The sequence below is a fragment of the Peromyscus eremicus genome, chromosome 1 (genome assembly GCF_949786415.1).
Source record: "Peromyscus eremicus chromosome 1, PerEre_H2_v1, whole genome shotgun sequence".
NCBI lineage: Eukaryota > Metazoa > Chordata > Mammalia > Rodentia > Cricetidae > Peromyscus > Peromyscus eremicus.
In genome coordinates, this window is record NC_081416.1 from 165,975,195 (window position 1) to 166,002,974 (window position 27,780).

Below are 27,780 nucleotides of genomic sequence, written 5' to 3' on the forward strand. Positions count from 1 at the left end.
AGGATGATAGATGGAGATAAATAGATAGATGGATAGATAGATGTATATATATACATACAGATAGATCTATAGATAGTAGATGGATGGATGGATGGATAAATAGGTAGATGTAGATAAATGATAGATAGATAGATAGATAGATAGATAGATAGATAGATAGATAGATAGATAGATAGATAGGCAGACATACTGATTGATCCTGTCAGTCCTGTTCCTTTAGAGAACCCTGACTAATAAAGGTATTGGTGTGATTCTTGTGAGACACATAAGGGAACATGAGGTCAGTGTTAAGAATCACACAGCTCAGGGACCATGGGCTGAGGAGGCCTCTGCTCAGAGAGTGGATGCTAAGAAGATCATGATAAAAGAACATGAAGTTATGTGACTGTGACCTGCAAAGTTCAGGAACCTAGATAATACTGTGTGAAGTAAAAGACACCAGACACAAAAGATCACACACTATGTGATTCTGTTGACATGAACCATACATATTAGGCAAGTCCAGAGACAAAGAATTCAACCATGTACAGAGTTCATCAGCATAGATCATGGATCACCGGGAGCTAATACGTGGGGATTATGGCTGTTGGGAGTGACTTAGTATGAGATGTGGCCTCCAGAAGTCTCTCTGTTCATACTTCTAGAAAGACATTTGTTTGATTTCTCCAGTGTTATTCACAGGGCAGAAGAACACATCTCCAGCTTTGCAGAAGCTGCAGTAAGAAGGAAGGAAGTGAGCAGTGACCGAGGGTCTGGATTCCAGCAGGTTTCTCAGAGGCAGAAAGATGGGGCCATTCTCAACAGGAGCGGGGAGTCCTGGCCACCACAGCCCAGTCAGCGGGCCAAGAAGCAGATCTGGTATGTTGGGGGCACTTTGCCAAAGCCAATCTCCTTGGGACTGATGTCAATGTCCTCAGGAGCCATGGGACTGGACACAGAGAAGTTCTGGAGGATGGTGGTGAAGAAAAGGAACAATTCGTTGCGGGCAATGCCTTCGCCAAGACAAATTCGCTTTCCTGTGGGCACAGAGGATGAGCCATGTGAGCCCCAAGGCAGTATACAACCTTCAGACTGTTCCATCCCTACACCCAGACAACTCGGCCCATTGCAAAGAGTTAAGAGTGAGTTTGACCTTCAACCTGCAATTTGAAAATATTAAGAGGTTCCAAAACATTAAAGAATTGGTGCAAGGGCCAGTGAGACTTCTTAGCATGGAAAGGAGCCTGCCATCAACCCTGAGGATATGAGTTCAAACCCCTGGACCCATATGTTGCAAGGAGAGAACTAACACCCAGAGTCTGTCCTTTGACATAAACACACACACACACACACACACACACACACACACACACACACACACACACACCATAGCACACATGTATATGCATGCAAACATACACACAACAAATTAGTCATAAAATTCAAGACAAACTGTTGGTGGGTGTCTCATGGTCACTTCTGACAGATTTTTAGCTTTTGTTAGATTATGAGAGTCCTTCATTCCAGAACTGTAAGAACCCACTTAAGTAGGAGCAAAGTGTGTATGTGTACACATGTTTAATGTAACATCTTTAGTGTTCCCTCCTTTCTCATGTGAGGGATTGGTACCCATCTCATTGGCTGCCCTGAGAGTGAAGGTACCGTTTATAAAGACTCTTAGATTAACAACTGGATGGTGTTAAGGGTCCTATATGAGCCAGACATGGAGGCACATGCCTGGAAGTACAGCACTTTGGAGATTGAGGCAGGAAGTTGATGGGATACGGAGCAAAATCTGTCTCTCCCCTTTCTCTGTCCCCTCTGTCACTCATCCCCATTCACAGCTTTTCTCTTTCTCTCTGCTCCCTTTGCTTCTTCAGCTTGAGACCAAAGAAATTCAGAAAGTTCCCGAACACAATTGTTCATACAATTAAGAATGGGCAGGAGCACATGATAAGGAGTCTATGGAACCCATAGGATTCTCTGAGATATAAGGAGCCTAGGCACTGTATTAATTTCAGAACTGTTGGATCTATTTGGTGAGCCCAGAAAAACCCTTTTGCATGTTGTACAGTAACTGCTCAGGAGAATTTCATACTTTGATGGAATGGATGCTACAGTTTTCTGTTAGGGCACAGGTGATGTGTAGGATAGGAGAGAGCCATTGAAGGTGCTAGAAGCAGTTATTACTGGGTGTAGCTAGAAACCCTCAGTGTTTTCTGTGTGGGTTAGCCCTTCCACTCTGGTCTTTCTGTGTGTCAAGAAATTTCTAAAATGGCTAATTGTAGGCCAAACTTGATAACATGTTCATCTTTTGCCACCTAAGAAGGCTGGGTGTTCTGGTACATGCCTCTAAAGGTTGAATTGGGATGAGTGTAAATTCAAGAATAGTTTAGGCAACAGTCTGTGGATTGTCTCTAAAAGAAAAATGAATAAAAAATAAACACCCTCCTGCATATTGATAGTCATGATAAGTATGGTCCAGCGTGAGGGCGTCCTTCTGGAAAAAGTTAGGGCAAAAGTCTAAAAGCCCTACCCTTTCCCAGGTTTTGCTGTGGCCCTAATATTCTCCCTTACTTTGGTGGAGGAGGGATTTCCCAGCAACCCCTGTGTCCTCCAGTTGTTGGGAAATTGTGCCTGTGTGGGAGTATTTAGAGAAAACACCCTATCCCTTTGGGCACCTCCTTTTCAGAACTTAGGTGACATGAGCTTAGAAATGCATGGAGTATTTCTCTGAGATGATTCTCTCAGAACTGGTTTTGTGACCCAGATTTTTCCAGAGCAGCTTTTAATGGCTGATCTCACTCTCAACACAATGTCCTCATGCCTGAAGCTGGTGATTTGGACACTGTTCATGTCTCTTTGGCTCTAACTCTCTCTCTCTCTCTCTCTCTCTCTCTCTCTCTCTCTCTCTCTCTCTCTCTCTCTCTCTCTCCTTTCTTCCATTGGTGGACTACCTGAACCTGTTCCTATCACCTCTATTTGTCTTTTATCTATTCCACCTACTGTGTCTTTCTAAATTCCCTAGATACCATCTTAGCCCCTCCCCTTTCTGTCTAAGGACACCTTGTCATGTGTTCCTTCTGTGTCTTCCCTCGTGTTCCTTTGTCTATTAAGTTGTGTCTCCTGCCCTTCCTTCTCTCTCCCCTCCTCTCTTCTTGTCTTATCCCCTCATCTCTGGTTCCTCACCTTTCCTTCTCTCCCCCCTCCTCTCTTCCTGTCTTCCCCCTTCACCTCTGGTTCCTCACGCTTCTTCACTGTCTCATGTCCACACTCTGAATCCTTCCACATATCTCCTCCTATTGCAGCTTCCTTGTGTCCTCTGTATGCCTCTCTTTATTGGGATCTGTTATAATGTCCTTATTGTTCTATTATGTATTTGTCTCTGTCCCTTTTCTCCACATCCCTGCCTTTCTAGACTTGGGACTGTTGTTATATGGACAGTTCAGGAGCCGGGCTGAGACCAGGGTCACTGAAGTCATGTGGACACTCAAGACTAGACAATTCTTAACTGAGACATGGCTCAGGGTGGGAGAAGGGGAGAACATTTGCCTAAAATCCCTCAGTGAGTGGAGGATGGTAGACAGGTTTAGCAGGAGAGCATCTTCTAGAATGCACCAAGGAGAGGTTGGAAGTGTGGGCTCATTCAAGAGAACTTGCTTAACACACACTCAGCCCTAGGTTCCATCCCTAGCATAGGTGGGGGCTCAACTAAAGTCTAAGAAATTGTGTCTAGAACCTTTCTGCCTCCAAAAGATAAGAAACCTGAACACAAATTTTCCATGTTTATATCTCATAGTGTCCATTAAACTAAATTAAATTTGGCCAAAGGCAGCTTCTGTATATAACAAACTAACAAAACACAACAGGCAACCAACTACATACTAACTTGAGATTATATTCTTCCAATGAAGTAGAAGTCTCAGTCACTCATAGAAGTTGACCTACCCCAGGCTGCCAACTACTCCAGCATGGCCAAGTAAGGCAAAAGTAGAGCTGGCAACAATCGAGCTATGTGTCCATGCCCAGCTCCCTATTGTCTGTAGATACCGTGGGATGACTCTGATGGGTGCTGTAACTCTGAACTTTCTCTGGTTCAGGATATTGTCCATCATGGATGGTTTCTTTGGTTAAATAAATGTTAGTAATTTTCATTTCTCTTACAATTTAACAAGCCAAAGAGTATTTAATGCAAACAGACAACTGTGCCAGCACATGCCCCATCTCCCCAGTGCTCACAGATAACTACCTCCCTGGACCAAAGACTCTATCAAGCTCATGGCAGTTCATAGATGATGTTATTTGTTCTTGCTATTCTTTCTTAAGAAAATGAATTTTCACTCTCTGCTAGCCCACAGGCAACTCCTGCCAGGGAACCAGGTAGGCTGACTGCAGATCTTCACCTTGTCCTCTGTCCCCCAAGACCCAATCCCCAGCCTTCATCCCAACTCTGCAACAAAGTACTTGCTGCACCTGCCCCTCTTTGTACATCTCCTGTGGATCCCCCAGATCATCCCCAGAAGTCACCCCTAACTAATTCAAAGACCATTCCTGCCAAGGAAGCAGGTAAGCTCACAGGTGATCCACACCTCTCCTTCTGCTTCTCCTGATCTACCCACATCCCAGTCTTATCCACAGCTCTGTAGCAGAATGCCTCCTGTGCTCTCCCTGTCCTCCCTGACCCCATACCCAATGAATCACAAAGATCCTCTCCTCCACCCTACCTTCCCCCAACTCATCCCATTATTCTTGCCTCCAAAACCAGCAGGCAGTCCTTGGGAACACACAAGCTGGGCAGACAAGGAAACAAGTCCACAGAAAATGTCCCCCTAGGCAACACACAGACATTATGCTCACCTAAAACCCAGAAAGGAAACAAAGACCAAGAAACAAAACACCCACTCAACACAGACAAACCCAGAAATCAGCACCTAGACCTATAATCACCCCAATCTGAGATTCCTGGATACCAGCACAAAAACACAACCAGGAACAGCCTGGACAGTATGTCTTCACTAGAGCAACCTTACCACAGCTGGCCCTTAACATTCCAACATAGCTCAAGCCCAAGAAAAAGACCTTTAAAAAAGCCTTACAGAGATGATAGAGATCCTTAAAGAGGGAATGAATAAATCCCCTTAAAGAAATCTAAAGAAATACAAACAGTGGGAGGAAATAAACTATTCAGGGCCTGAAAATGGAAATAGAATCAGTAAAGAAAACTCAAAATGGGGGAATTCTGGAAATGGGGAATCTAGGAATTCAAACAGGAACTACATAGGCTAGCTTCACCACCAAAATACAAGAGATGGAAGAATCTCTGGCATTGAAGATATGATAGAAGAAATGGATACATCAGTCAAACAAAGTGTTCAATTAAAAAAACTCTTGACAAAAAACATCCAGGGAATCTGGAATACTGTGAAAAGACCAAACCTAAGAATAATAGAAATAGAAGAAGGAGAAGAATCCTAGCTCAAAGGAAAAGAAAATATTTTTAGCAAAATCATAGAAGAAAATTTTCCTAACCTAAAAGAGATGTCTATAAAGGTACAAGAAGCATAGAGAACACCAAACAGATTGGACCACAAAAGAAACTCCCTTTAGCACTTTATAATCAAAACACTAAATGTACAAACAGAGAAAGAATATTAGAAGTTGCAAGGGAAAAAGACCAAGTAACATATAAAGGCAGATCTATTAGACTTCTCAATGGAGACTCTAAAAGCCAGAAGGGCCCAGACAGATGTGCCGCAGACTCCAAGGGACCACGGATGCCAGACCAGACTACTATAACCAGCAGAACTTTCAGTCACCATAGATAGAGAAAATAAAACATTCAAAGATGAAGTCAAATTTAAACAATATCTAAAAACCTAGCCCTAAAGAATGTGTTGGAAGCAAGACTCCAACCTGAAAATATTAACCATATACATGAAAACACAGGGAATAAATAATTCAGACCAGCAAAATCAAAAGTAAGGAAACATAAGGAAGGCTTTTAAGGACCAGCCTTAAAGCCTTCTTTTTAGGGTGCAAAAGGTGATGCTATGATGAGCAAGGAAAACTAAGAATCTGAGGTGAAGGAATGAATTTGCTCACACCATGTTCTTCCTGTGCATGTCTCTTTATTCTTCTGACTTTTAATTCTAATTCTCTTCCTATGTGTCTATAATTTCTTGGCTCTAAATCTCTGTTCTTATTCTAGTTCCTAATTCCTTAGCTTCTTCTTTCATCCAGCCTAAAATGTCTCCTCTACAAGCGGCTCAAAGCAATAGAAAAAAATTACAAGAGTTACCTCTCATTGGTCAAGAGCACATTCCTAGGGTAAGCAATAAGGAGTTGAGCCATTTATCATGGTAGCACACATTTTCAAGGTTTTAGCAGTAAGAGGGAAGGCCATAGTGCCCAAATGAGACAAACTTTGAGACATAGGTCTATTGTCAGCAGATTTGGCTGGAGAGGAATTGGCATGCTTTTCTTAGAGTGCTTTGTGTTAGTAATCTTGGCACCTGTGACTCTCACCTTGTGCATAACTGTAAAGTTCAAAACTTATAATCTATTTACAAAGGCCTTTAGTCTAGTTTGAACTTGCTCTGATGTGGGAGCCTGTTCTCGGGTTCCTCGTGGCTTTACCCAGCAGGTCCCCATAGAGGATGATTAGGACCACGGGCCTGAGTGCAGGTGTCTGAGATGGTCTGCACTTGGCTGTGCTGGGGGAGGAGGTCTTTTGCTCCACCCCTTGGCGTCTCTATAAAAACCCTGGGGCAGAGACAGTCGGGGCCCGTTGGAATAGGTTCCAGGCCCTCTCGAGGCTATCCTTTATTTTCTATCTGTTTATCTCCGCGATATTCTCCGCAATAAATCCTTCTATCTAATATTTCCTGCTGCTCGCACTCAAGAAAACTCTGGGGAACTGTGGGGGTGGTTGGGTAAACGCCCCACAGAATGGCGCCATGAACAGGGACTAAAAAAAGAAAAAAAAAGGGACTAAAGAAAAAAAAAGGGGGACTAAAAAGGACTAAAGACAAATGAACAGGGACTAAAGAAAAAAAAAAGGGACTAAAGAAAAAAGGGGGGACTAAAAAAAGGGGGGACTAAAGACAAATGAACAGGGACTAAAGACAAAGTAATAGGGACTAAAGATAAAGGAAAATAATAGTTTTATTACAGAGTTTTTGGCGAAAGTGCTGAGTTCAGCCCTGCCAGTGGATGAGGCATGCCGGTGTTATGGAAAATATATATTTTTTATATATATTGAGAGGCAGGGGTTTTATCCTCGAGAGAAAAGGAAAGCGGACTGGAAGGATGTCCGATGCTGCAGCGAAATTCTCTTCTGTCAAAATTTTCTATCTTCTATCCCTTTCTCAATTTCTATCTGTGAAAAATAAGTATAAGGCATAGGGTAGTAAAATAGTGTAGGAAAAACTTAGAAGTGTAAGATTGTGTAGGAAAAAATAAGTAAGGCAACTAGACAGAAAAACTCTTCAATTTTCTAACTTGGGGCCTCTGAATGCAAACTGGGGGAAAAAATCTTTCTTTGGGCTATTTGGGTAGTAAAAAAGCTCTTCTTCGAGCTTATGGGGAAGAAAGAGTTTCCTATGGAAGCTTTTGTCCTGGGGACAGCTGAAATGCTAAGTCCAAGTGGCAGGAGAAAGTAACTTCTCCCTGAGGCAAAAATGGGGGTGTAAGAAAGTTGCGAAGTTTTGGGAAAAGTTGGTCTTTCTCCTGGGGAAAAAAATCTTTCTCTTAAACTAAAAGCTTTTCTTGGAAAACTTGGGAACTCTCTAAAAAGCCTTAATCTTTCTCAAAAGCTCTCTTAAACTTAAAAACTAAAGCCTTTAACTTTCTCAAAAGGACAAAAATTAGAATCACCTGAAGATATTAATATGGGGACCACCTGTGATTAGCTCAAAGGGAAAACAACCTCTTAAGACAGCAAAACCTCTCCAAGTTCTCTTTCAAGCTTTAAAAATCCTCCCTGCAATGCAGGAGGCAGGGACAAGTTCCTAAAAACCTCTTCTAAGCTCTGTCTCTTCAAGCTAGTAAAAGACAGTGGGTCAGAGTACCCTGAGGGAAACGCTTGGGAGAGTGTGGGTAAAGAGCTAGAGAGCCCAAAAGGGCCAGAAACTTTACCTGAGAAAAGCAAAAGACCTCCTCCCCCAGCACAGGCAAGTGCAGACCATCTCAGACACCTGCACTCAGGCCCGTGGTCCTAATCATCCTCTATGGGGACCTGCTGGGTAAAGCCACGAGGAACCTGAGAACGGGCTCCCACACTCTGAGATTAAAAATGAGCCAAATGTGTGCAGTTTGTGTTAGACTGAGGAGAGATGGTTATTTTTGTTAGTGTGAGTACAAGGAACAAGGCAGGCTTTAAGTGTCTACGGTCTTGTGGAACGATTGACCTAGTTATGAAGCATATTCTGGTATATTTTCTATATATCAAAATTGTACAGCTAATGAGGAGTCATCATCCTGACCATCCATGGAATATATATATATATATATATATATATATATATATATGCCCATAAGATTGAGATGTAATCATGAGATTACTTATACACATTACGTGAAGATGTGTGGTAATAGAGAGATATGATAGCTGTAATTGCACAAGAAATCTACAACAAGAAACAGCCAATTCACTCAAAAGGAAATAATTCCAAAATGCCCTGTGTTTTGGTTTAATCCTCCATCAGAATCCTTGATTCTGGTGGGTTGACCTTGTAAATGATGGCTGAATTCTCACTGCATAATCCTGCAGGCTGCAACAGCTCATGATCATGGCTCCTGACAGAAACACACACACCAACACCAACACCAAGCAAATGGACCTAAGAAATGAGCTGGTGTACTCATTTTACTATCTAACAAAATAGATTTCAAATCAATCAGCAGACATAGGGAAGGATACTACATACTCAAAGGAAAAATCCACCAAGAGGACATTTCATTTCTTAACATCTATGCCCCAAACACAAGGACACCCAAGTTTGTAAAAGAAGCACTACCAGAGCTTAAATCACACATTGACCCTCACACACTGATACTGGGAGTCTTCAATACTCCACTCTCATCAGTAAGCCATCCCAACAAAAACTAAACAGAGAAATGCTGGAGCTAACTGTTGTTATAAACCAAAAGTACCTAGCAGGTATTTACAGAGGAGCATTTCACCCAAACTCAAAAGGATATAACTTCTTCTCAGCACCCCATGGAACTTTCTCCAAAATTGACCACTTACTGGGTCACAAGGTAAGTCTCAACAGATACAACAAAATTGTAGTCAATTGTGGCTGAAGCCCAAGCAAAAGACCTTTAATCCATGAATCAGATCAGACCACCATGGATTAAAACTGGATATCAACAATAACAGAAATCATACAAACCCAAGGAAACTGGAAAACTCTCTACTGAATGAAAATGGGTCAACATAGAAATAAAGAAAGGAATGAAAGACTTTCTAGAATTCAATGAAAATGAATACACAGCATACCCAAACTCATGGGGCACAAGAGAAGCAGTTGTAAGATGCAAGTTCATAGCACTAAGTGCCTACATTAAAAATACAAACAAACAAACAAAAACTGGAGTGATCTCTACTAGCAACTTAGTAGCATACCTGAAAGCTCTAGAATACCAGTTCTTAATCTGTGGGTCAATATTATCTTATATATCAGATATTTACATTATAGTTTATAACAGTAGAAAAATCACAGTTATGAAGTAGCAACAAAAAATTTTATGCTTGGGGGTCATCACAAGGGTTTTAGGGTCATAGCATTAGGAAGGGTGAAAACCACTGCTCTAGAACAAAAAAAAGTCACACCCAAAAGGAGAAGATGGCAAGAAATAATCAAACGCAGGGTTGAAATCAATAAAATAGAAACAAAGAGAACAATACAAAAAATCAATGAAACAAAGAATTGGTTCTTTGAGAAAAATTCATAAGATTGACAAACCCTTATCCAAATTAAAATGTGGAAAGAGACTATACAAATTAACAAAACCAGAAGTAAAAAGGGAGACATAACAGACACTGAGGAAATCAGAAGAATTTTAAGGACATACTTAAAAAAAACTTGTGTCTCACCAAATTGGAAGATCTAAAAGAAACGGATAATCTTCTCAATAGGTACTACTTACCAAAGTTAAATAAAGATCATACAAGGAATTTAAACAGACCTCTAGCCCCCAGTGAAATAGAATCAGTCATTAAAAGTCTTCCAACCCCATCCCCCTAAAAAGAAAGCCCAGGATCAGATGATTTTAGCACAGAATTCTACCAGACTTTCAAATAATAGTTCATGTCAATACTCCTCAAATTATTCCATGAAATAGAGACAGAGGGAACATTGTCCATTTCATTTTATGAAGTCACAGTTACCGTGATACCCACGCCACACAAAGATTGCACAAAGAAAGAGAATCACAGACCAATTTCCCTTATAGATGCAGAAAGACTTAATAAAATACTTGCAAACCAATTCCAAGACCACATCAAAAAGATCATCCACCATGATCCAGGGATGGTTCAATATATGAAACATTAATACCTGTAATCCACCACAGAAACAAGCTGAAACAAAGAAAAACCACATGGTCATCTCATTAGATGCAGAAAAGGCCTTTGACAATATTCAATGCCCCTTCATGATAAAAGTGCTGGAGAGATTAGAGATACAAGGGACATACCTAAACATGACAAAGACAGTTTACAGAAAGCCTATAGCCAACATCAAATTAAATAGAGAGGAACCCAAAGAAATTCCACTAAAATTCAGAACAAGACAAGGTTGTCTACTATATCCACATCTGTTTAATAGAGTACTTGAAGTTTCAGCTAGAGCAATAAGAAAACTGAAGGAGATCAAGGGCATACAAATTAGAAAGGAAGAAGTCAAAGTATATTTATTTGCAGATGATATGATAATATGTATATATAATATATATGTTACCCCAAAATTCCACTAGGGAATTCCTACAGCTGATAAACACTTTCAGCAAAATGACTAGATACAAAATTAACTCACAAAATCCAGTAGCTCTTCTATATACAAATGACAAACAGACTTAGAAAGAAACCAGGGAAACAACACTTTTCATAATAGCTTCAAATAATATAAATATCTTGGGGTAACTCTAACCAAGCAAGTGAAAGCCTTGTACAAGAAAAACTTCAACTCTCTGAACAAAGATTAGAGAAAATATCAAAATATGGAAGAGTCTCCCATGCTGATGAATCCATAGGATTAGCATAGTAAAAATGGCCATCCTTCCAAAAGAAGCCAGAAATACACAATGGGAAAAAAGACAGCATCCTCAACAAATGGTGCTGGTCAAATTGGATGGCTGAGTATAGAAGAATGCAAATAGATCCATGCTTATTACCCTGCACAAAACTCAACTCCAAATGGTTCAAAGACCACAATATAAACCCAGATACACTGAACCTAATAGAAGAGAAAGTGGAGAACAGCCTTGAACTCATTAGCACAGGTGACGACTTCCTGAACAGAATAAGAATAGCACAGACATTAAGATTAATAATTAAAAGTGGGACTTCATATAACTGAAAAGCTTTTCCAAGGCAAAGGACACCATTATTTGGACAAAGTGGCAGTCTGCAGAATGGGAAAGATTTTTTACAACTCCACATCCATTAGAGGACTAATATCCAAAAATATATAAAGAATTTAAGAAATTAGATATAAAAAACAGACAATTCAATTAAAAAATGGGATACAGATTGAAACAGAATTCTCAATAGAGCAAACTCAAATGGCTGAGAAACACTTAAAGAAATATTCAACACCCTAGCCATCAGGGAAATGTAAATCAAAATGACTTTGAGATTCCATCTTATACCTGTCAGAATGGCTAGGATTAGTAACACAAGAAACAGCATATGCTCTCAAGGATGTGGAGTAAGGGAAACACTCCTCCACTGCTGGTGAGAGTGTAAACTTATACAGCCACTATGGAAATCGGTGTGCTGGTTCCTCAGAAAGTTAGGAGTCGATTGACTTTAAGATACAGCGATACCACTCTTGGGTATATACCCAAGGGACATTTAATTCTACCATAGGGACACTTGCTCAACCATGTTCATTGTTGCTCTATTCATAATAGCCAGAGTTGGAACCAACCTACATGGTCCTCAACAGAAAGATAAAGAAAATGTGGTGTATTTATACAATGGAGCATTATCTAACTGCTTAAAAAATGGCAATACAAAATTTGCAGGCAAATAGATGGAACTAGAAAAAAATCCTGAGTGAGAAAAACCCAGACCAAGAAAGATAAACAAGGTATGTATTCACTTATATGTGGATATTAGCCATTAAGCAAATGATAACCAAGCTACAATCCATAGACCCAGAAAGGTTAGGCATAGACGAAGGGACTAGGAGGGATACATAGATCACCATGGGAGGGGAAAGTAAAATAGATTTCATGGGTGGACTAGGGGCATCAGAGGGGACAGGGATGAGAGGATCAGGTAGGGAAGAGAGGTGGGTTGGAGGGATAGAATGTGGGGAGAAACAGCTAGCATTGAGGAGCATTGAGTGGTGGTATGGATACCTAGTGCTGTGGAAACTTCCTAAACTATGTGAAGGTGATCTTAATAAAGTCTCCAAGTAATGAGAGAGACATAGTCCCAACTGGTCATCTCTTGTCACTAGATGAAGCTTCTAGTACCAGGACTGGGTTACATTCTACTGAGTTGTTGGCCAAAGGGGTCGCATGGAAAACCACAAACAACCCACAGCTGTTGCTAAGACAATAGGTTGCTCTCCACAAACTGACAGCAGAGGCCCCATTTCTGAAGAGAACACCCACAGAATTCAATGAACTTGGAGACATTGAGCTGGTTGGTGCCCACGTATAGAACATTCACTCCCATGTTCTTGTGTCTTTGATATAGGAAGGTATTCTGCAGGCTAACAAAAGTGAAATGTATACACCAACCCAACCACAAAACCTTTGATGAACAAAGCTGTTCTGCCTGCAAGATATGCTAGGGCTCAAAAGTGGCACATTGTGGGAGTAACTATCCAATATCTGGTTTGAATATGCAACACTGCTTGGGTGACCATGAGCCAGACACTAGATAGCCAAGAGACATAGTATAAAACCAAATGCTATGGGTCCAAAAAACAAGTAACAATAAAGAGACACCAAAAGATACTCTGCTACACTCATAGATCAATGCCTTCCTCATTCAGCTGTTATTAGAGAATCTTCCTCCTGCAGCAGTTGGGAATAAATTCAGAGACCCACAGCCAGACGTTTCACAGAGAGAGAAACCTTGGAACACATTGCTCAAAATGGAATGTCAATATCCAAAGCATCCCATCAGAGCTCAGGGAACCTCAAGGGATAGGAGGAAGAAAGTATAAGAGCCAGAGGGGATGGAGGACACCAGGAGAACAAGGCCCTCTGAATCAACTGAGCAAGACTCATCTGAACTCACAGACTGAGACAGGCCTGTTTGAGTCTGCACCAGGTCCTCTGTGCATATATTATAAAATTCATTTTAGTGTTTTCATAGGATTCCTGGGTGTGTGAATGAATGGGTCTCTGATTCTAGTGCCTTCTCTTGGGCTCTTTTCCTTCTGTGGGTTTGTACTGTACATCTTCGATGTGATGGTTTTTGTTTTATCTTATGTTTTATTTTGTCATATTTGGTTGTTATCTCTTAGAAGCCTGTTATTTCTGGTTTTTTTGGGTTTTTTTTTTTTTTTTTTTTTTTTTGGTTTTTCGAGACAGGGTTTCTCTGTGTAGCTTTGCGCCTTTCCTGGAACTCGCTTTGGAGACCAGGCTGGCCTCGAACTCACAGAGATCCGCCTGGCTCTGCCTCCCGAGTGCTGGGATTAAAGCCGTGCGCCACCACCGCAGGGCTGAAGCCTGTTATTTCTAATGAGAGGCAGAAAGGGGGTAGATCCGGAGAGGAGGGGTTGGTGGGGAGAGACTGGGAGAAGTAGAGGCAGGGAAAATTGTAATCAGTATATATTGTATGAGAAAAGAATCTATTTTTAATAAAAGGGGAAAAAAGAAAAATAAATAAACGGAAGTCTAACAGGAAAAGCAAAACTATTGCTGGATTTGGTGCAACTGAAAGGGAACCAATAGATTATGTTGATTGTTACACTCTCTAAAGGGGAGAAACTGTCTTTTTGTCTTTTGAGGACTTTACATGGGAATTACTGCATTGGCCTTAAAGACGTCTTGAACATTGTGACATGGGAATATCTGCGCTCCCATCCCCTCTATTAATTAATCTGTTATTGTTGGGAGCAGCGGTAGAAACCTGGTTTTGCGCTTAGAGAACATTTTGATCTCTGTAAAGACACTTTGTTCTCCTTTTCCAGGCATTTAATCAGGCTTAAAGACAAATGTTTTCACTCATTTTAAAAAGTTTTCCCCTCACAATAAAATAAGAAAGAAAATGAATTTGCTCGAGTTTAGAGGCTTTTAAATACCTCTCCAAAATCCTCCTGACCAAGATGCTCCCTTAGTTCAATATTCCCCTTGTGGGACTGTAGCCAGAGTGAAACAGGATGGTTCAGGCAAAGCAGCTGGAACAGACTTAGTAAACACGGACCTGGTTCTGTCTGTGTCCAGGAGGATGAGCCTGCCCTCTAGTGTCTGGTAAAGGAAGCACAAGTGGGTCTCACCTATAGAGAAGGGCATAAAAGCTTCATTTTTCTTCAGTGCTCCATTGGCATCCAGGAAGTGGTCAGGATTGAAGGTGTCTGGTTGTTCAAAGTACAGTGGGTCATGAAGAGCTGAACTCAGGATGGGGTACACTTCAGTGTTCTAGGAGACATTATGAGACACAACGATATTAGCATATCCTGACTCCCATCTGCAAACTGTCAGTCCCTAAGACACAGAATGCTAGGAAACCACAAACAGGCTGAGGTTAGCGATTAGGAAGATGGAGGGTGATCATGGAGTAGAGATGTGGAATGGCAGCTGGTCTCACCTTGGGGAGCAGGTACCCTCGGAACAAAGTGTCTTTGGTGACCCTGTGTGGCACACCAATCGGGGCGAGATCTGAAAATCTCTGAATCTCATTGATGACAGCCTCAGTGTAAGGCATTTTGGTGCGATCGTCAAGTGTTGGTAGGCGGTGTGAGCCAATCACCTGATCGACCTCCTTTTGGACTTTCTCTGCACAGAAAAGGGAGACAATAGACAATGCCCACCCCCTTATCACACAGGCAATGCACAGTGACCCTGTTTTTCTGCCAGCTAATAGCCTAGGAACAGTGCAGAGAAAGTAGACTCTGCTGAGAAAGACACAATGCATTCTTGGGCATGCACACCTGTGCTTCCCTCAGACATCTGTCTCTCCAGCCACACTTAGAGCTATATTAGAGTCTCTCTCAAAAGCTCCAACCTTGCTCATAAAAGAGAGAAACAGAAAATCTACAGCAAAGGGCTGTTTTTATCTATCAATCTGGAGTGAAGGCTGGAGAGGGAAATAGTAGGAATTTTCTCCTTTTGAAATGTAATGTTATATTTTGTATTACTGCATATCACTCATACACACACACACACAAATATACAAACACACAAAGAGTGACAGACAGACAGACAGGCAGATGGACATCTTTGCACTGAATTAATGTTTAAAAATCCAGTTGGCTGAAGAGATGGCTTAGTGGATAAGAGCACTGGCTACTTTTACAGAGGACCCAGGTTCAATTCCCAGCACCGACAAGGTGGCTCACACTTTCTGTGACTCCAGGTTCAGGGGATGTGACACCCTCACACAGACATATATGAAGGCAAAAAAAAAAACAACAACAAACAAACAACAATGTACATTAGTAAAATAAATTTAAACATCCAGGCTAAGAATCTGAGGCTATATCCTCAGAAATAAAAGGAAGTAAATTAGTCTATGTAGAATTGAATACAAAATATGAATACGTTGGTAAGTATGTTGGCCGATAAAATAGCTCGATCAGTAAATGTACTTGGTTTTCATCCTGACAGCCTGACGTTGACATGTGAAGGTGGAGGAGAGACTCAACTACATGGAGTTATCCTTCTACCTCCACACATGAGCAGACATACTCACAGTAACAGCAAATCATCTTGAAATTTTTAAAATGTGAGGGTGTGTAAGTCAACAAAGCAATGAATGATTCATTTAATAGAAGGAAAGACTGCTGAGCGAATGAAATGAGCGAACTAAAAACTGGATATAAATATTCCACTTTTTTACTTTTATATTAATCAATTAATGAATCAATAAATGATTTATAATGAAATAATAAATAAATCAGTGAGCACAGCTAACCAATAATCAAGCAAATGTTAGGTTCAATATAAGAATTTGTGAATGAATGAATGAGTAAATATAGGAATAAACAGGTAGGTGTATTGAATGACAAATAAATCAGAGGTAAATGAGTGAGTTATTACATACATACATAGAAGAATGATGGACACATGAATGGTAAGTTCAAAGGACAGTTGGAAGGCTTAAGAAATGAAAAGATTTGTATATGAATAAACCAATGTATCAAGGACAGATAGTTCACTTATAAAATTCATGAGATGATTAATGAATGATAAATGAATGAAATATTTGTCATTGGGTGAAGCAGAGATGAAAGAATCAAGGATTAATAATCTATAGATGTAGAGAAGATATGCAGATGACTACATTTATAGGTGAATAAGTGTGTAGCTGGGTGGATAGAAAAATGGATAAATGGATGGGTGGATAATAGATGGATGGGTAAGTGAATAGAATGGGTAAATGGGAGAAGAGGTGGGTGGACAGGAAGATGAGTGAATGGATGGATGTAAAGACAGACAGAAAAAAGGAGGGAAGGATGGATGGATGGATGGATGGATCAACCTTTAAATGATAACAGAAAATGGGCCAGCTGAGTGTTCATTCACACACTACCCACAGCACTGCCCTAGTTTTGAAGTAGACCAAAGCCTTCAGAGCTCCAGATGTAAGAGGCTCATGTCTCTCTCATCCACACAAACCTGCACAGACAAAAGGGAGCTAGATGATCCCCCAAATGGCAGCCTCTAATGCACCTGTAATATGGGGATATTTGAGCATGAGCAGGAAGCCATAGCGGAGTGTGGTGCTGCTGGTCTCGGTGCCAGCAAAGAAGAGAGACAGCACGGAGATCATGAGGTTCTGGTGATGGAACTCCGTATGTGGGTTGGACTTCTCCTGGTTCGAGACAGGAGAGAGGAGGGAGGGTGACTGGGTCCTTACAGGAAGATGCTCACACATCCTGGGAATTGTCCTTCTGTCTCACACTATATGGACCACATGACAGTTCTCATTCCTCGATAATGTCACTTGTTCTGTTTGTTCTGTCTCCTTTTCTCTCAACTTTTTTCTCTGTAGTTTATCATGTTTTGTCTCCCAGGCTCTTTCTTACTCTGAGCTCTTTTCTGCTTTTTGTCCCTTGCCCTGTGTTTCTTCCACAGCCTTCTTTCTCCCTATTTCATTTTCTCCTCCCTTTCTCTACTCTTCAATTTCTAGATTCTTCTGCATCTCCTCCACTCCATTTCCTATCTCTCCTCCCCATCCACTTTCCCCCTTTTCCTCTGCTCACATCCCCAGCCTTCACTCTCACCCATCACTTCTCTCATTCATGCAGGACTTACCTTCTCCATACGTAGAAGGTAGGTATCGATGAAGTCCCTTGGATTGCTGGGGTCCAAGGTTGCCCTGTGCTTCTCCACACTCTGGCCAATGTAGTCGAGGACTTCCTGCATGTTTTTGAAGATTTGCTTGTGGGCACCAGGAAAGTACTTCAGGAAACCAGAGAAGAGTTCAAACACCTGCAAGAAAGAAGGACCCAGGAAGTCGCCTGGATCTACCTGGTCACAAGAAGTGGACAGTACTCTAACTTAGTCACTCTTCTATTGCTATGAAGAGACACCACGATTAAGGCAATTCTTACAAATAAAAGCATTTTTGAGAGCTTGCCTACAGTTTCAGAAGGTTAGTCCATTAGGAACCATGGCAGCAGGCAGACAGGCATGTGCCTGAGAGCTGACATCATGATATACAGGTAGACAGGCATGTGCCTGAGAGCTGACATCATGATATACAGGCAGATAGGCATGTGCCTGAGAAATGACATCATTATATAGAGGCAGACAGACAGAACTAGAGAGAACATGGGCCTTGCATGGAATTTGGAAACCTCAAAGTTCACCCCTAGGAGCACATTTCCTCCAAGAAGGTCACAGATCCTAATCCTTCCAAACACCTCTTCAACTGGAACTCAAGCATGCAAAGACACTGGCCTATGTGGGCCAATTCCATTCAAACAACCATATGCTCCTAGGTCCCAGATTTCATGAAGAAACAGGCAAAACACATACATACACCCCTCTCATATGTGTACACTATACATATGCATGCTTTTGAACTTTGTCTCTAAATCTGTCTCTTACCTTTGCTGGTAGTCTATAGTATGTCAGAGCAATAGCAGATGGCAATTAATAATCAAGGCGTCAGCCCACCAGAAGTTCAACTCTGATGGGATTGTCTTGCTCAAGCAAGGCTTGCAAGAAAACAGACTCCAGATTATATTTTCTTCTGTGTCCCTGCATGTTTGCTGCTGTATATGGTATTGGGAGTCTTTCACTGCCTATATTTTTATGTGTTCATTTCATAAATGTATCCCATCTACTGGACACATTTATATCTGTGGATTGTTAGGAAAATGATTTCTTCTTGAGCTGTATAATTTTGGTGAATAGAAATAATACTAGGATATTTTTCATAACTAGGCCAATTGTTCCACGAGGACAGTCATATACTTAGGACCTGTTTTATACTATAGCTCAGGCTGACAAAGGAAAAGTGTTGTATTTCCAGTTACTAAGACAGCTGTATACTATCAGCTGGTTTTAGGCTTCAAAGTAACTTCAAATTAGGCCAGGTGCCTTGCTAATGGGTTTTAAGATAAACATTTCCCAGGGAAAGCAGCCAAATTCACAAGGACAAAATAGCAACTGTCTGATTTGTTGAACCGAGGTTACAGGTACATAGCAACCTAATTACTATGCCAGTCTCTCTTGCTAAGTCTGGCTGATAACATAGGCCAGTGATTAACTCTCTGCACAAATTCCTAATCTCAGTTTTATGATACAGGCATACACCTGGAAACTCAAAGTTCAGTCAACTAACTGTTTTTATGTTGAGTCCTAAAATTGCACAGGTGAAAAAGAGTTAGAAGTTTCCTTTTTTATGATCTAAAGTTACAAGCAGGACAGAAAAATATATTTCAAGAACTAAAACACTTTTAATGTCACTGTGCCTTGGAAAATATCAAGTAGGCTTATATTAGGAGCTTTAAGGTAAACCTGAGTTCCAACCAAAGCATTTAGTATAGAGACTTCAAGAAAGCCTGGCATTCCTCCTAATCACAAAATGTTACTTTAAAATTTGTCTTACACTCAGAAATATAGGATAGTTGATGATTTTTTATTTTTCTTAGACTCCTCAATAGTTTAGTTTTATAAATCCTCTAAAATCTTTTATAAGGCTATTTTTCTAAATAGATAACAATGACCAGTTCTTTCTTTATGCTGCAGCTGCAGATTATAACTACACCAATTAGAATGCTAAGATTTATAACAAGTGTGTTGTTGTAGGGATGGCTCTATTTCATATCAAATGAAATGTGACCTTCAAATGTAACTTTTGTATTACCTGAAGATTTATGTTGGGTATATTTAGTTATGTAGAACAAAGAAAGAGAGATTCAATGTGAGAGAATAATGAAAGTAAGCTTTAACATGGATTTGAGTTTTTTCCCTATTCCTTAAAAATCCCTCCAATAAAAAAAGTCTTAGCTGTGAACTCTATGGATTCCTTGCAAGCCCTGTATTCAGCCTTGGAGCAGGTTCTCCTGGGCTGCAATAAACCTTTCCCTTCTCTGTATCTCCCTTTTCTCTCCTCAGCTTTCTCTCCCAATACCCTGAGCTGAATTGTCATTGTTGCTTTTAATTAGAGAGTTTTTGTTTATGGACACAGTGTCTCATGCATGCCAGACTAGCCATAAACTCAACATGTAGCTAAGGAACACCCTGAATTTCTCATCTCCCTACCTTCATGTGCAGGAATTGCATGGGTTGTGTACCACCACACCTAGGATATACAGTCTGGGCCTCAGGCATGAAAACCAAGTGCTCTTCCCTCTGAGCTAAAGCTGCATCACCAGCATCACCATTTTCTGCATGTGTATATGGTTCTATATTTCTGCATTCAGGTCTCTGCCCTGCTTACCATCCCTCTCTCCCTCCTGCTCTCAACCTCCTCGCCTCTCCATGTTGTCTCTGCTTTTCTTCCTGCCCTAAAACACTCACTTCTTTGCCCACAGAGCAGCCCCCTCTACCCTCTGTCCTGAATGCTCCTCTTATCCCACCCACTGACCTGGCTGGAGAATGAACTGTATAGTGAGAAGATCTGATAGATCAGGTCCAGCAGGTGAAGGAACTGGTGGTCTTTGTAGTCAAAGCGCTCTCCAAAGACAGTGGAGCAGATGATGTTGGCTGTGATGCACTGGAAGAGGAAGGTGGGGTCCATGGGGGCTCCTGGAAGAGGAGAATGCAGGACAGGAGGCAGAGGATAAAGAACCAGGGAACATTTGGCTTCAGCCCCAGCTCTGTGAGGCTGCCCCCACCACTCAGTACTCTAAGAACAGCAACAGCGGCTACCACATTTACACATATGAAATACATATGAGTCCTTTACTTAGAAATGTATACATCATTTTATTTAACTTCCCTCAATATGGTACAGAATATGGAATGCTATTCATATACATGGAAAGGAAAGCTACCTTCACCAAGGCAACTTAGCTATCATTGTTGGGACTAGGATACTAGGATGGAGAGAACAGTGTATGTAGTCAGTCTCCACCCTGCACCTCCTCCCAGGACAACATTTGGCTCTGAGCTGATACCTAACTCCCACTGGCAGGAATGGTGCAGAAAAGGATTCAGGGAATGCCTGTATGAATTTACAGTCTCTGAACACTGCATGCCAATCTGCCATTCTTTCTCTGACTTCTGGGCTCTGTGGTGTTCCAGAAGCAATCAGCACCTGCTGCCTGCCATCTTCGTATGTCAGGTTCAGTCATGGACCCTGCTGGTTGGAGGACTGTTGTCTGTCCAACAATATTGGGCCACCATTGCCCCTCACCCTGGGGCTGGCTTGACTGTGGTCTGATCCCATGTAAATCTACCAGAGGAGATCTGTGCCAGAGGAGCAGCAGGTGGCAATTGGAGTCCAAGGTGTCAGCCCACCAGGAGAAAACTCTCTGATGGGTCAATCTCAGTTAGGCAGAGCCACAATACCCCAGACCTCAGAATGTCTTTTGCTTCTGCTGTTCCTTTACATGTTCCTACTGCTGTCTTCCTCTGGTATCTGGTGTGGTGTTAACAGATGTGTTGAGATCCACAATGCCTATATTGTAGTGTCTATATCCCATGGAAACATCTCATTCTACTGGGCATTTTTATCTGTGGATTGTCATGAAAATGATTCCTACCTGAACTGTACTCTCAAATTGATAATAATAATAATGATAGTTTATATAGAGTTTTGATGAATAAAAATAAATACAAGGAAATATTACACAGTTAGGGCCTATGAGTTTTACAGCTAAGGCCTATCAGTTTCACCTGAGGAGCTGCTTTAGATCACAGTTCAGGATAATGATTAAGGAAAACAATTGAGTCCCCAGGATCTAGGCTGGCTTTAATTCTCTTAATGCTGAAAGATACAGTAACAGTTTTCTGTGTCCACCTTTAGCTCAAACAAAGCTTCTTAATAACTTCAAGTTAGACCAAATGCTCTGAGAATAGTTTTAAGATGAAGAACCTCAGAAAACAATCTGAAGTTCACAAGGACACACAGCTGAGTTATAGATTCATTATGCTAATATAAAAAATACAGAGCAGTCTGATTGTTGCTAGCTGAAGTACTTTCCTGGCTAGGTCTGGTTGGTGATCAAAGGTGATAATTAATTCTTTTCACCCACTCCTGACCTCAATTTTCTGATATAAGAAACTATTTATAAATGGGTATGTACCCTCAGGATTCATAGTTCAGCTGACTGACTGGTTTTTATGTAAAAAAGTTTAGATTTGTTTTATAACTCCTTTAAAATTCCTTATAAGATTACCTTTCAATATAGATAATAAAGTGGTTGATTCTTTCTTTGTAACAGCAATGTGAAGCCTGCCAACAAAAGAGTTAGCTGAGAACAAATGGTCCTTGCTTGCTAATAGCCTATTAATCTGTAACAAGTTTCTTAGATGTAATACATGAGAGTTATTCAGGTGATTCTCTTTTTATTCATGTAAGGGAGATAAAAGATGTTTTTACATATATTCATTATAATCATTCACTTGAATAATGAAATGTAACTACATTATGAAGCTGGTATTGCCTAAAAGACTTTGTTGGAGGAATATAATCTGTAGAGGCAAAGAAGAAGAAGATGAAGATGAAGAAGCAGGAGGAGGAGGAAGAGGAGGAAGAGGAGGGGAAGAAGAAGATGGAGAGGGAGAGGGAGAAGAAGAAGAAAGGAAACCGTCAAGAATGTGTGTGTTTTCCCCTAACCTCCTCAGATAAAAAAGTTCAGTGTGCTGAGGCTGCGGATTTCCCTTCGAGTCCTGGGCTGCCTGGTGCTGTGGGATGGTCTGTATGTCAAATGTGTGCTTTGACTGGTCAATAAATAAAACACTGATTGGCCAGTGGCCAGGCAGGAAGTATAGGCAGGACTAACAGAGAGGAGAATTGAGAGAACAGGAAGGGAGAGAGAGACACTGCCAGCCGCCGCCATGACAAGCAGCATGTAAAGATGTTGGTAAGCCACGAGCCACGTGACAAGGTATGGATTTATAAAAATGGATTAATCTAAGATGTAGATAGCTAGAAGCCTGAGCCATTAGGCCAAACAGTTTAAATAATATAAGCGTCTGTGTGTTTATTTTATAAGTGGGCTGTTGGACTGCTGGGGTTTGGCGGGACCGGAGAGAAAACTGCAGCTATAGCCTGGAGCCTGGTCCTCCAGACAGAGATATAAATCCTTCCCTGGGGCTCATCACCTTCTCTCAGCCTTAGAGCTCACTTCTCTTCCTTTGGGTCCCTCCATCTCTGACTGCTTTCTCCAGTCGTTCTTCCCAGCCTCTGCACCTTTCTTCCCTCCTGCCTCTGCCCTGACCTCTCAGATCTCCAGAGAAAGGTCAATAAGAGACGACAAATGTCCCGTGTATAGAAATGGAGGTGCAGACAACAGTCACGTCCCCAATACGCCCTTGATGTAAAGACCCCTCAAGTCCCCAGAAGTGCCTCTGAGTTCACCCAGAGTCAAACTCCCATCAGCCTCTGTGCTCACTGCTGCTCACCAGCACAACCACAAGGAAGAAAACACAGTTCCCTGCTTAGAATTGTGTGTGGCGGCCCAAAACAGTTTGACTACACAGCTGCCATGACAGGCTTAGAGGCCCAGACACAGCACAGGCAGGCAACACCTTGACCCAGGAAAAGCCATAAACTGACCCTACCCATTGGGGCCTGCATCTAAGAGGAAAGTTCTGACATTCCAAACAATTCCTATACCCCTAGAAAATGTCAGCCAATCAGGGTCTCCTCACCCCAACCTCTTCTATGATAAAAAAAAAAAAACAACCCACTCTGCCTGGGCTTGGGGCTCTCTGCTCTCACTGCTGCATCAGACAGAGAGACCAAGTTCCAAGCTTGAGAATAAAGGCTGCTTTGTTTTTATATGCGGGATTTGGTCTCTGGTCTCTGTGGTGGTCTTTTTGGGGTCCTCATGGTCTGGGCATAACAGAACATGTCTGCAGTTCTTCCTGCTTCCTTCCTTTTCTTTTAGCTAGAGTCTGTATTTGTCTTTGATAAGAACATGGGGCGGGGGGACAAGAAAGATTAAGCCGAAGTGACCTTGAACTCCATGTTCACCAAAAGATGACTTTGGAAATCTCAGCCTCCTGCCTCCACCTCTGAAGTGCTGAGATTACAAATATGTATAATTATGATTATGCCCTCTGTATGTTGTGCTAGAAGCAACCTACACTCAGCCACAGTCACATCAAAGGCAGGGCAATCACAATGTAGATAGGACTAGCCTTGAACTCACGACCATCTGAGATCTAAGAAAAAGAGTATGCACCACATAACCAATTGACATACAAAATTAATTCACAGATTAATTTTCTGAAGAAACATGACCACTACGGTCAGTACATGTTTCTGAGTTATATTGGGCACAATACACCTCATGTTTCTTCCCTGCCCTTGTATTTCTCTCTCTTTCCACCTCTGTCCATATCTCATCCTCCCCATACTCTCTGTCTCTGTCTCTGTCTCTGTCTCTCTGTCTCTCTCTCTGTCTCTGTCTCTCTCTCTCTCTCTGTATGTCTGTCAGTCTGTTTCCCTTTTTATTTACCCTTATATATCTGTTTCTCTTTCTTTGGCTGTGCACTCAGGTCCCTATATCATCATCTTCATTTATGCCCATTCTCAGAGACTCACCCTGGGATTTCTGCAGCTCCTCCACCAGACATTGGGCCTCCTCCTTTATCCGCTCCTCCACACTTCGCTTCCCCATCCCCAAATCCTTCATGGTGGCCACAGAGAATCGCCTAAGGACCTTCCAGCGTTCCCCATTGGCAAAAATCATACCTAAGAAAGTAGGGGAAGCATGAGTAGGTTACACTGGAAGGTCGGAGAACCTGAGTCCTTCCCCACAGCTCGGGCTCCACCTTCCTGGACCACATCCTCCACTCCAGCCTGTCCCACATCTCACCATATCCCTGTAGAACTGGCTCAACCACAGCAACTGTCCCCCGGCCAGAGAAAGCCTCAGCTTGGTCCACCAGAGCCTCCCTTATGGCCTTTGTCCCACACAGCATGACCACAGGCCTTGGTCCCAGGTGCACTGTGAACACATCTCCATATTTTTCTCGAAGCTAACAAGCACAAGAATTGTGGTTAGTTAACACAAGCATTGTTGTTACACTGTGAAAACACTTAGGCACAGATTGGTGAATAGACACCTCCTCCTCTGGCCACACTTCTCCTTCTAGGGACCTAAGAGTTGAAGGGTTAATTCACCACATAGTCTGCACTGATTGGTTGGACTTCCTGATCAGTACAGCAGTACTGTAGAGTAGGGAGGAAGGGCAACTCATGTTTATAATCCTGGCACTGTAGAGGTAGAGGCCAGAGAGTCATTAGTCATCCTTGGCTACACATCCAATTAGAAGCCGCCTTGGTTACATATAATTCTGTCTCAAAAAAAAAAAAAAACAGATAGAGATATGGATACAACAATTCATGTGGTTCCATGACTTTACCCTTCAGTCTGGCCAGCTGAACCATGCTTCCTGTGACCCAGTGACAACCTGTCCAATGCCTTCTCACAATGTTCTGGAGAATGGCCCTGACCCACCCACTGGGTTACATGGGAAGGGAAAGTGATAGTCACCTGGTGGTGGACCTGAATGTGAGTCATGACTACAGCGCACACAGTTGGAAAATACCTGACAATGCAACCATCTAGGCATCTACAGGGAATTGATCCCAGGAATGTCACAACCCTCAAGGGCTGAAAGCCCTTGAAGAGAACAGTGCAGTGTTTGCACATAATCCACATTGTCCTCTCATAACCTTTAACTCACTCTAGATTGCAATGCAGCTAACAGAAATGAAAGCCTATGAAAATGGTCAGTATCCAGTGTAGTTTAGGGGACAATGCTAAGGAAAAGTTCTACACATGTTTGATATTGACATATTTATGTTTTTAGGCCAGGTCACAACATTGAAACTTAAGTAACAATGAGCTATCAACACACAGATAAGATCAAAGATATTTTATGAAACTTGAAGGAGGATCATGAGATTGTCTCAAAAGTCAAATGAAAATAAAGGACTACACCAATGATCCAGATGGGTGTTCTGTTAAAAACCAAAGGGGAGCAGGAAGTTGGGATTGTTGCCACTAAATAAGCTCTCTAAATGGGAAGTGAGGCCAAGGATGATAAATGATTATTAATAAACAAGTGGTAATTGAACATGAAATCTCCCCTCTGAAGACTGGGAAACATGGTGTCTGGGTTAGTTGCTTGGATGGTCCATGGCGTTTATAACTAATAAGCACTCCCTACCTACCCCACCTCATGACATGCCTCTCCTCCCCTTTGCTCCTGAACAAGGCAGGCTAATCCCTTGTGCTGGCAGAAGCAAACTTTATCTGTTGATGCCTCTGACATCTTTCTTTCTCTTTGGGAACAAAGAAGCATCAAAGAGGAAAATTGTAAGCCCTTGGCACACACCTCAACACCCCGACACCTTTCACACTCCAGCACAGTGACCCACACAATTCAAACCTAAGGAGGACTCTCCTATTGATGTGGGTACCATCCATCACCAATCAGCATCTCAGCTTTCATCCAGTGACCTTCCCAGCTGAACCTACAGCCTAGAAGAAGTCCCTTGCTCCTCTCTCTGAGTGATCTCCAGGAGCAAATATGGGTCTAAACCCATATGGCACAGGCCCTGTACATGTCTCACCTGCATAAAGGAGTTGAGGAGGCCTCTTCTGTCCATCTGCAGGAGGTTCCCCAAGAGGGGCAGGGGACACGGTCCTGGTGGTAGGTGGCCACAGGCTTTTGTGTGGCCCCTGACCAGGAGTAGCAAAAAGCTGATGAGAAGAGTGAGGATAAGCAGGGCACTGGGCTCCATTGTCATGGTCTGATGACTGTATATTCCACTGCACACTCCAACAGGACCTTTTATGCCAAACCTGCCTGTCCAACCAGTTGAGCAACTTCAACTGTTCCCGCCTCCTATCTTGTCACGGTCCAGGAGTGTGAGCAGCCATACTTCTTGCTTGGGCTGCTGGTGACCTGCTCACTCTCTAGTCTATAGATGCTACCAAGGACAATGAAATAGAACACAGGACAAAAGAACATTGGGAGTAATGCATCTTGATTTCTGGGGGTGAGTGTGCACTTGTCAGCTCAGTTTTGTCTGATTATTTACTCCAGCATGGGCCTGTGTGTGCACTGCATATGTGAAGGGATATTTCTTATGTGAATGTGCATGTGTGTGCTTTTGTGTGTTCCTGTAGGAGTGTGTGTGTGTGTGTGTGTGTGTGTGTGTGTGTGTGTGTGTGTGTGTGTATTGATTGGTTTTTCAAGACAGGGTTTCTCTGTGCAGCTCTGGCTGTTCTGGAACTCACTTTGTAGACCAGGCTGGCCTCAAACTCAGAGAACCTCCTGTCTTTGCCTCCTGAATACTGAGATTAAAGGTGTGGCCATGACATGTGGCCCAGCTGCCCTGCCTTCCTGCCTTGAAACTGACCCCAAATAAATCCTTCCTCACATTTGCTTCTGTGCAGACATTTTACCACAGTGACAAAGCAACTAATGCAGAAAATCAGTATTAGGGGAAGGTTGTTATGTGATTAAACACACATTTTAGTTCACTGTTTGAAATTCTTTGTTAGTTTGGGTCCCAGCTTTGACATGGGAAGGATCACATATCAGTATCAAAAAAGAAATCCATGTGGGAGAGAGAGAGAGACAGAGCCTGGCTATGAATGTTAGCCCAATCTAAATAACTTGCTACCACTGGTCACCCTTCCCTTCAAGTACTCTACAACTCCCAAAAAATGATTTCCAACTAAAGACCAACTGATCAAATAAGTAAGCTCATAAGGAACATTCCACAACCAAAACATAACGTAA

The 27,780-nt window shown here is 42.0% G+C and overlaps 1 protein-coding gene across 1 annotated transcript; it reads right to left on the reverse strand.

Moving 5' to 3' along the window:
- Nucleotides 1–467: 467 nt before the first annotated feature.
- Nucleotides 468–26,798, reverse strand: LOC131924437 (cytochrome P450 2B1-like). The gene is made up of 9 exons (XM_059279723.1): nt 26,603–26,798; nt 24,837–24,999; nt 24,563–24,712; nt 20,432–20,592; nt 17,647–17,823; nt 17,062–17,203; nt 14,978–15,165; nt 14,667–14,808; nt 468–1,016 (listed from the first exon to the last, which is right to left on the reverse strand). The coding sequence occupies exons 1-9, from the start codon at nt 26,777–26,779 to the stop codon at nt 835–837; spliced, it is 1,482 nt and encodes a 493-aa protein (XP_059135706.1). The 5' UTR covers nt 26,780–26,798; the 3' UTR covers nt 468–834.
- Between the last annotated feature and the right edge of the window lie 982 nt (nt 26,799–27,780).

Bases quoted from the DNA above. Each gene is read 5' to 3' on its own strand.
- LOC131924437 (XM_059279723.1), bottom strand. From the start codon at position 26,779: ATGACAATGGAGCCCAGTGCCCTGCTTATCCTCACTCTTCTCATCAGC. The intron at 25,000-26,602 runs GTGAGACATGTA...TGTGCTTGTTAG, and splicing joins TCCTCAACTCCTTTATGCAG to CTTCGAGAAAAATATGGAGA. The intron at 14,809-14,977 runs GTGAGACCAGCT...AATGTCTCCTAG, and splicing joins GAGGGTACCTGCTCCCCAAG to AACACTGAAGTGTACCCCAT.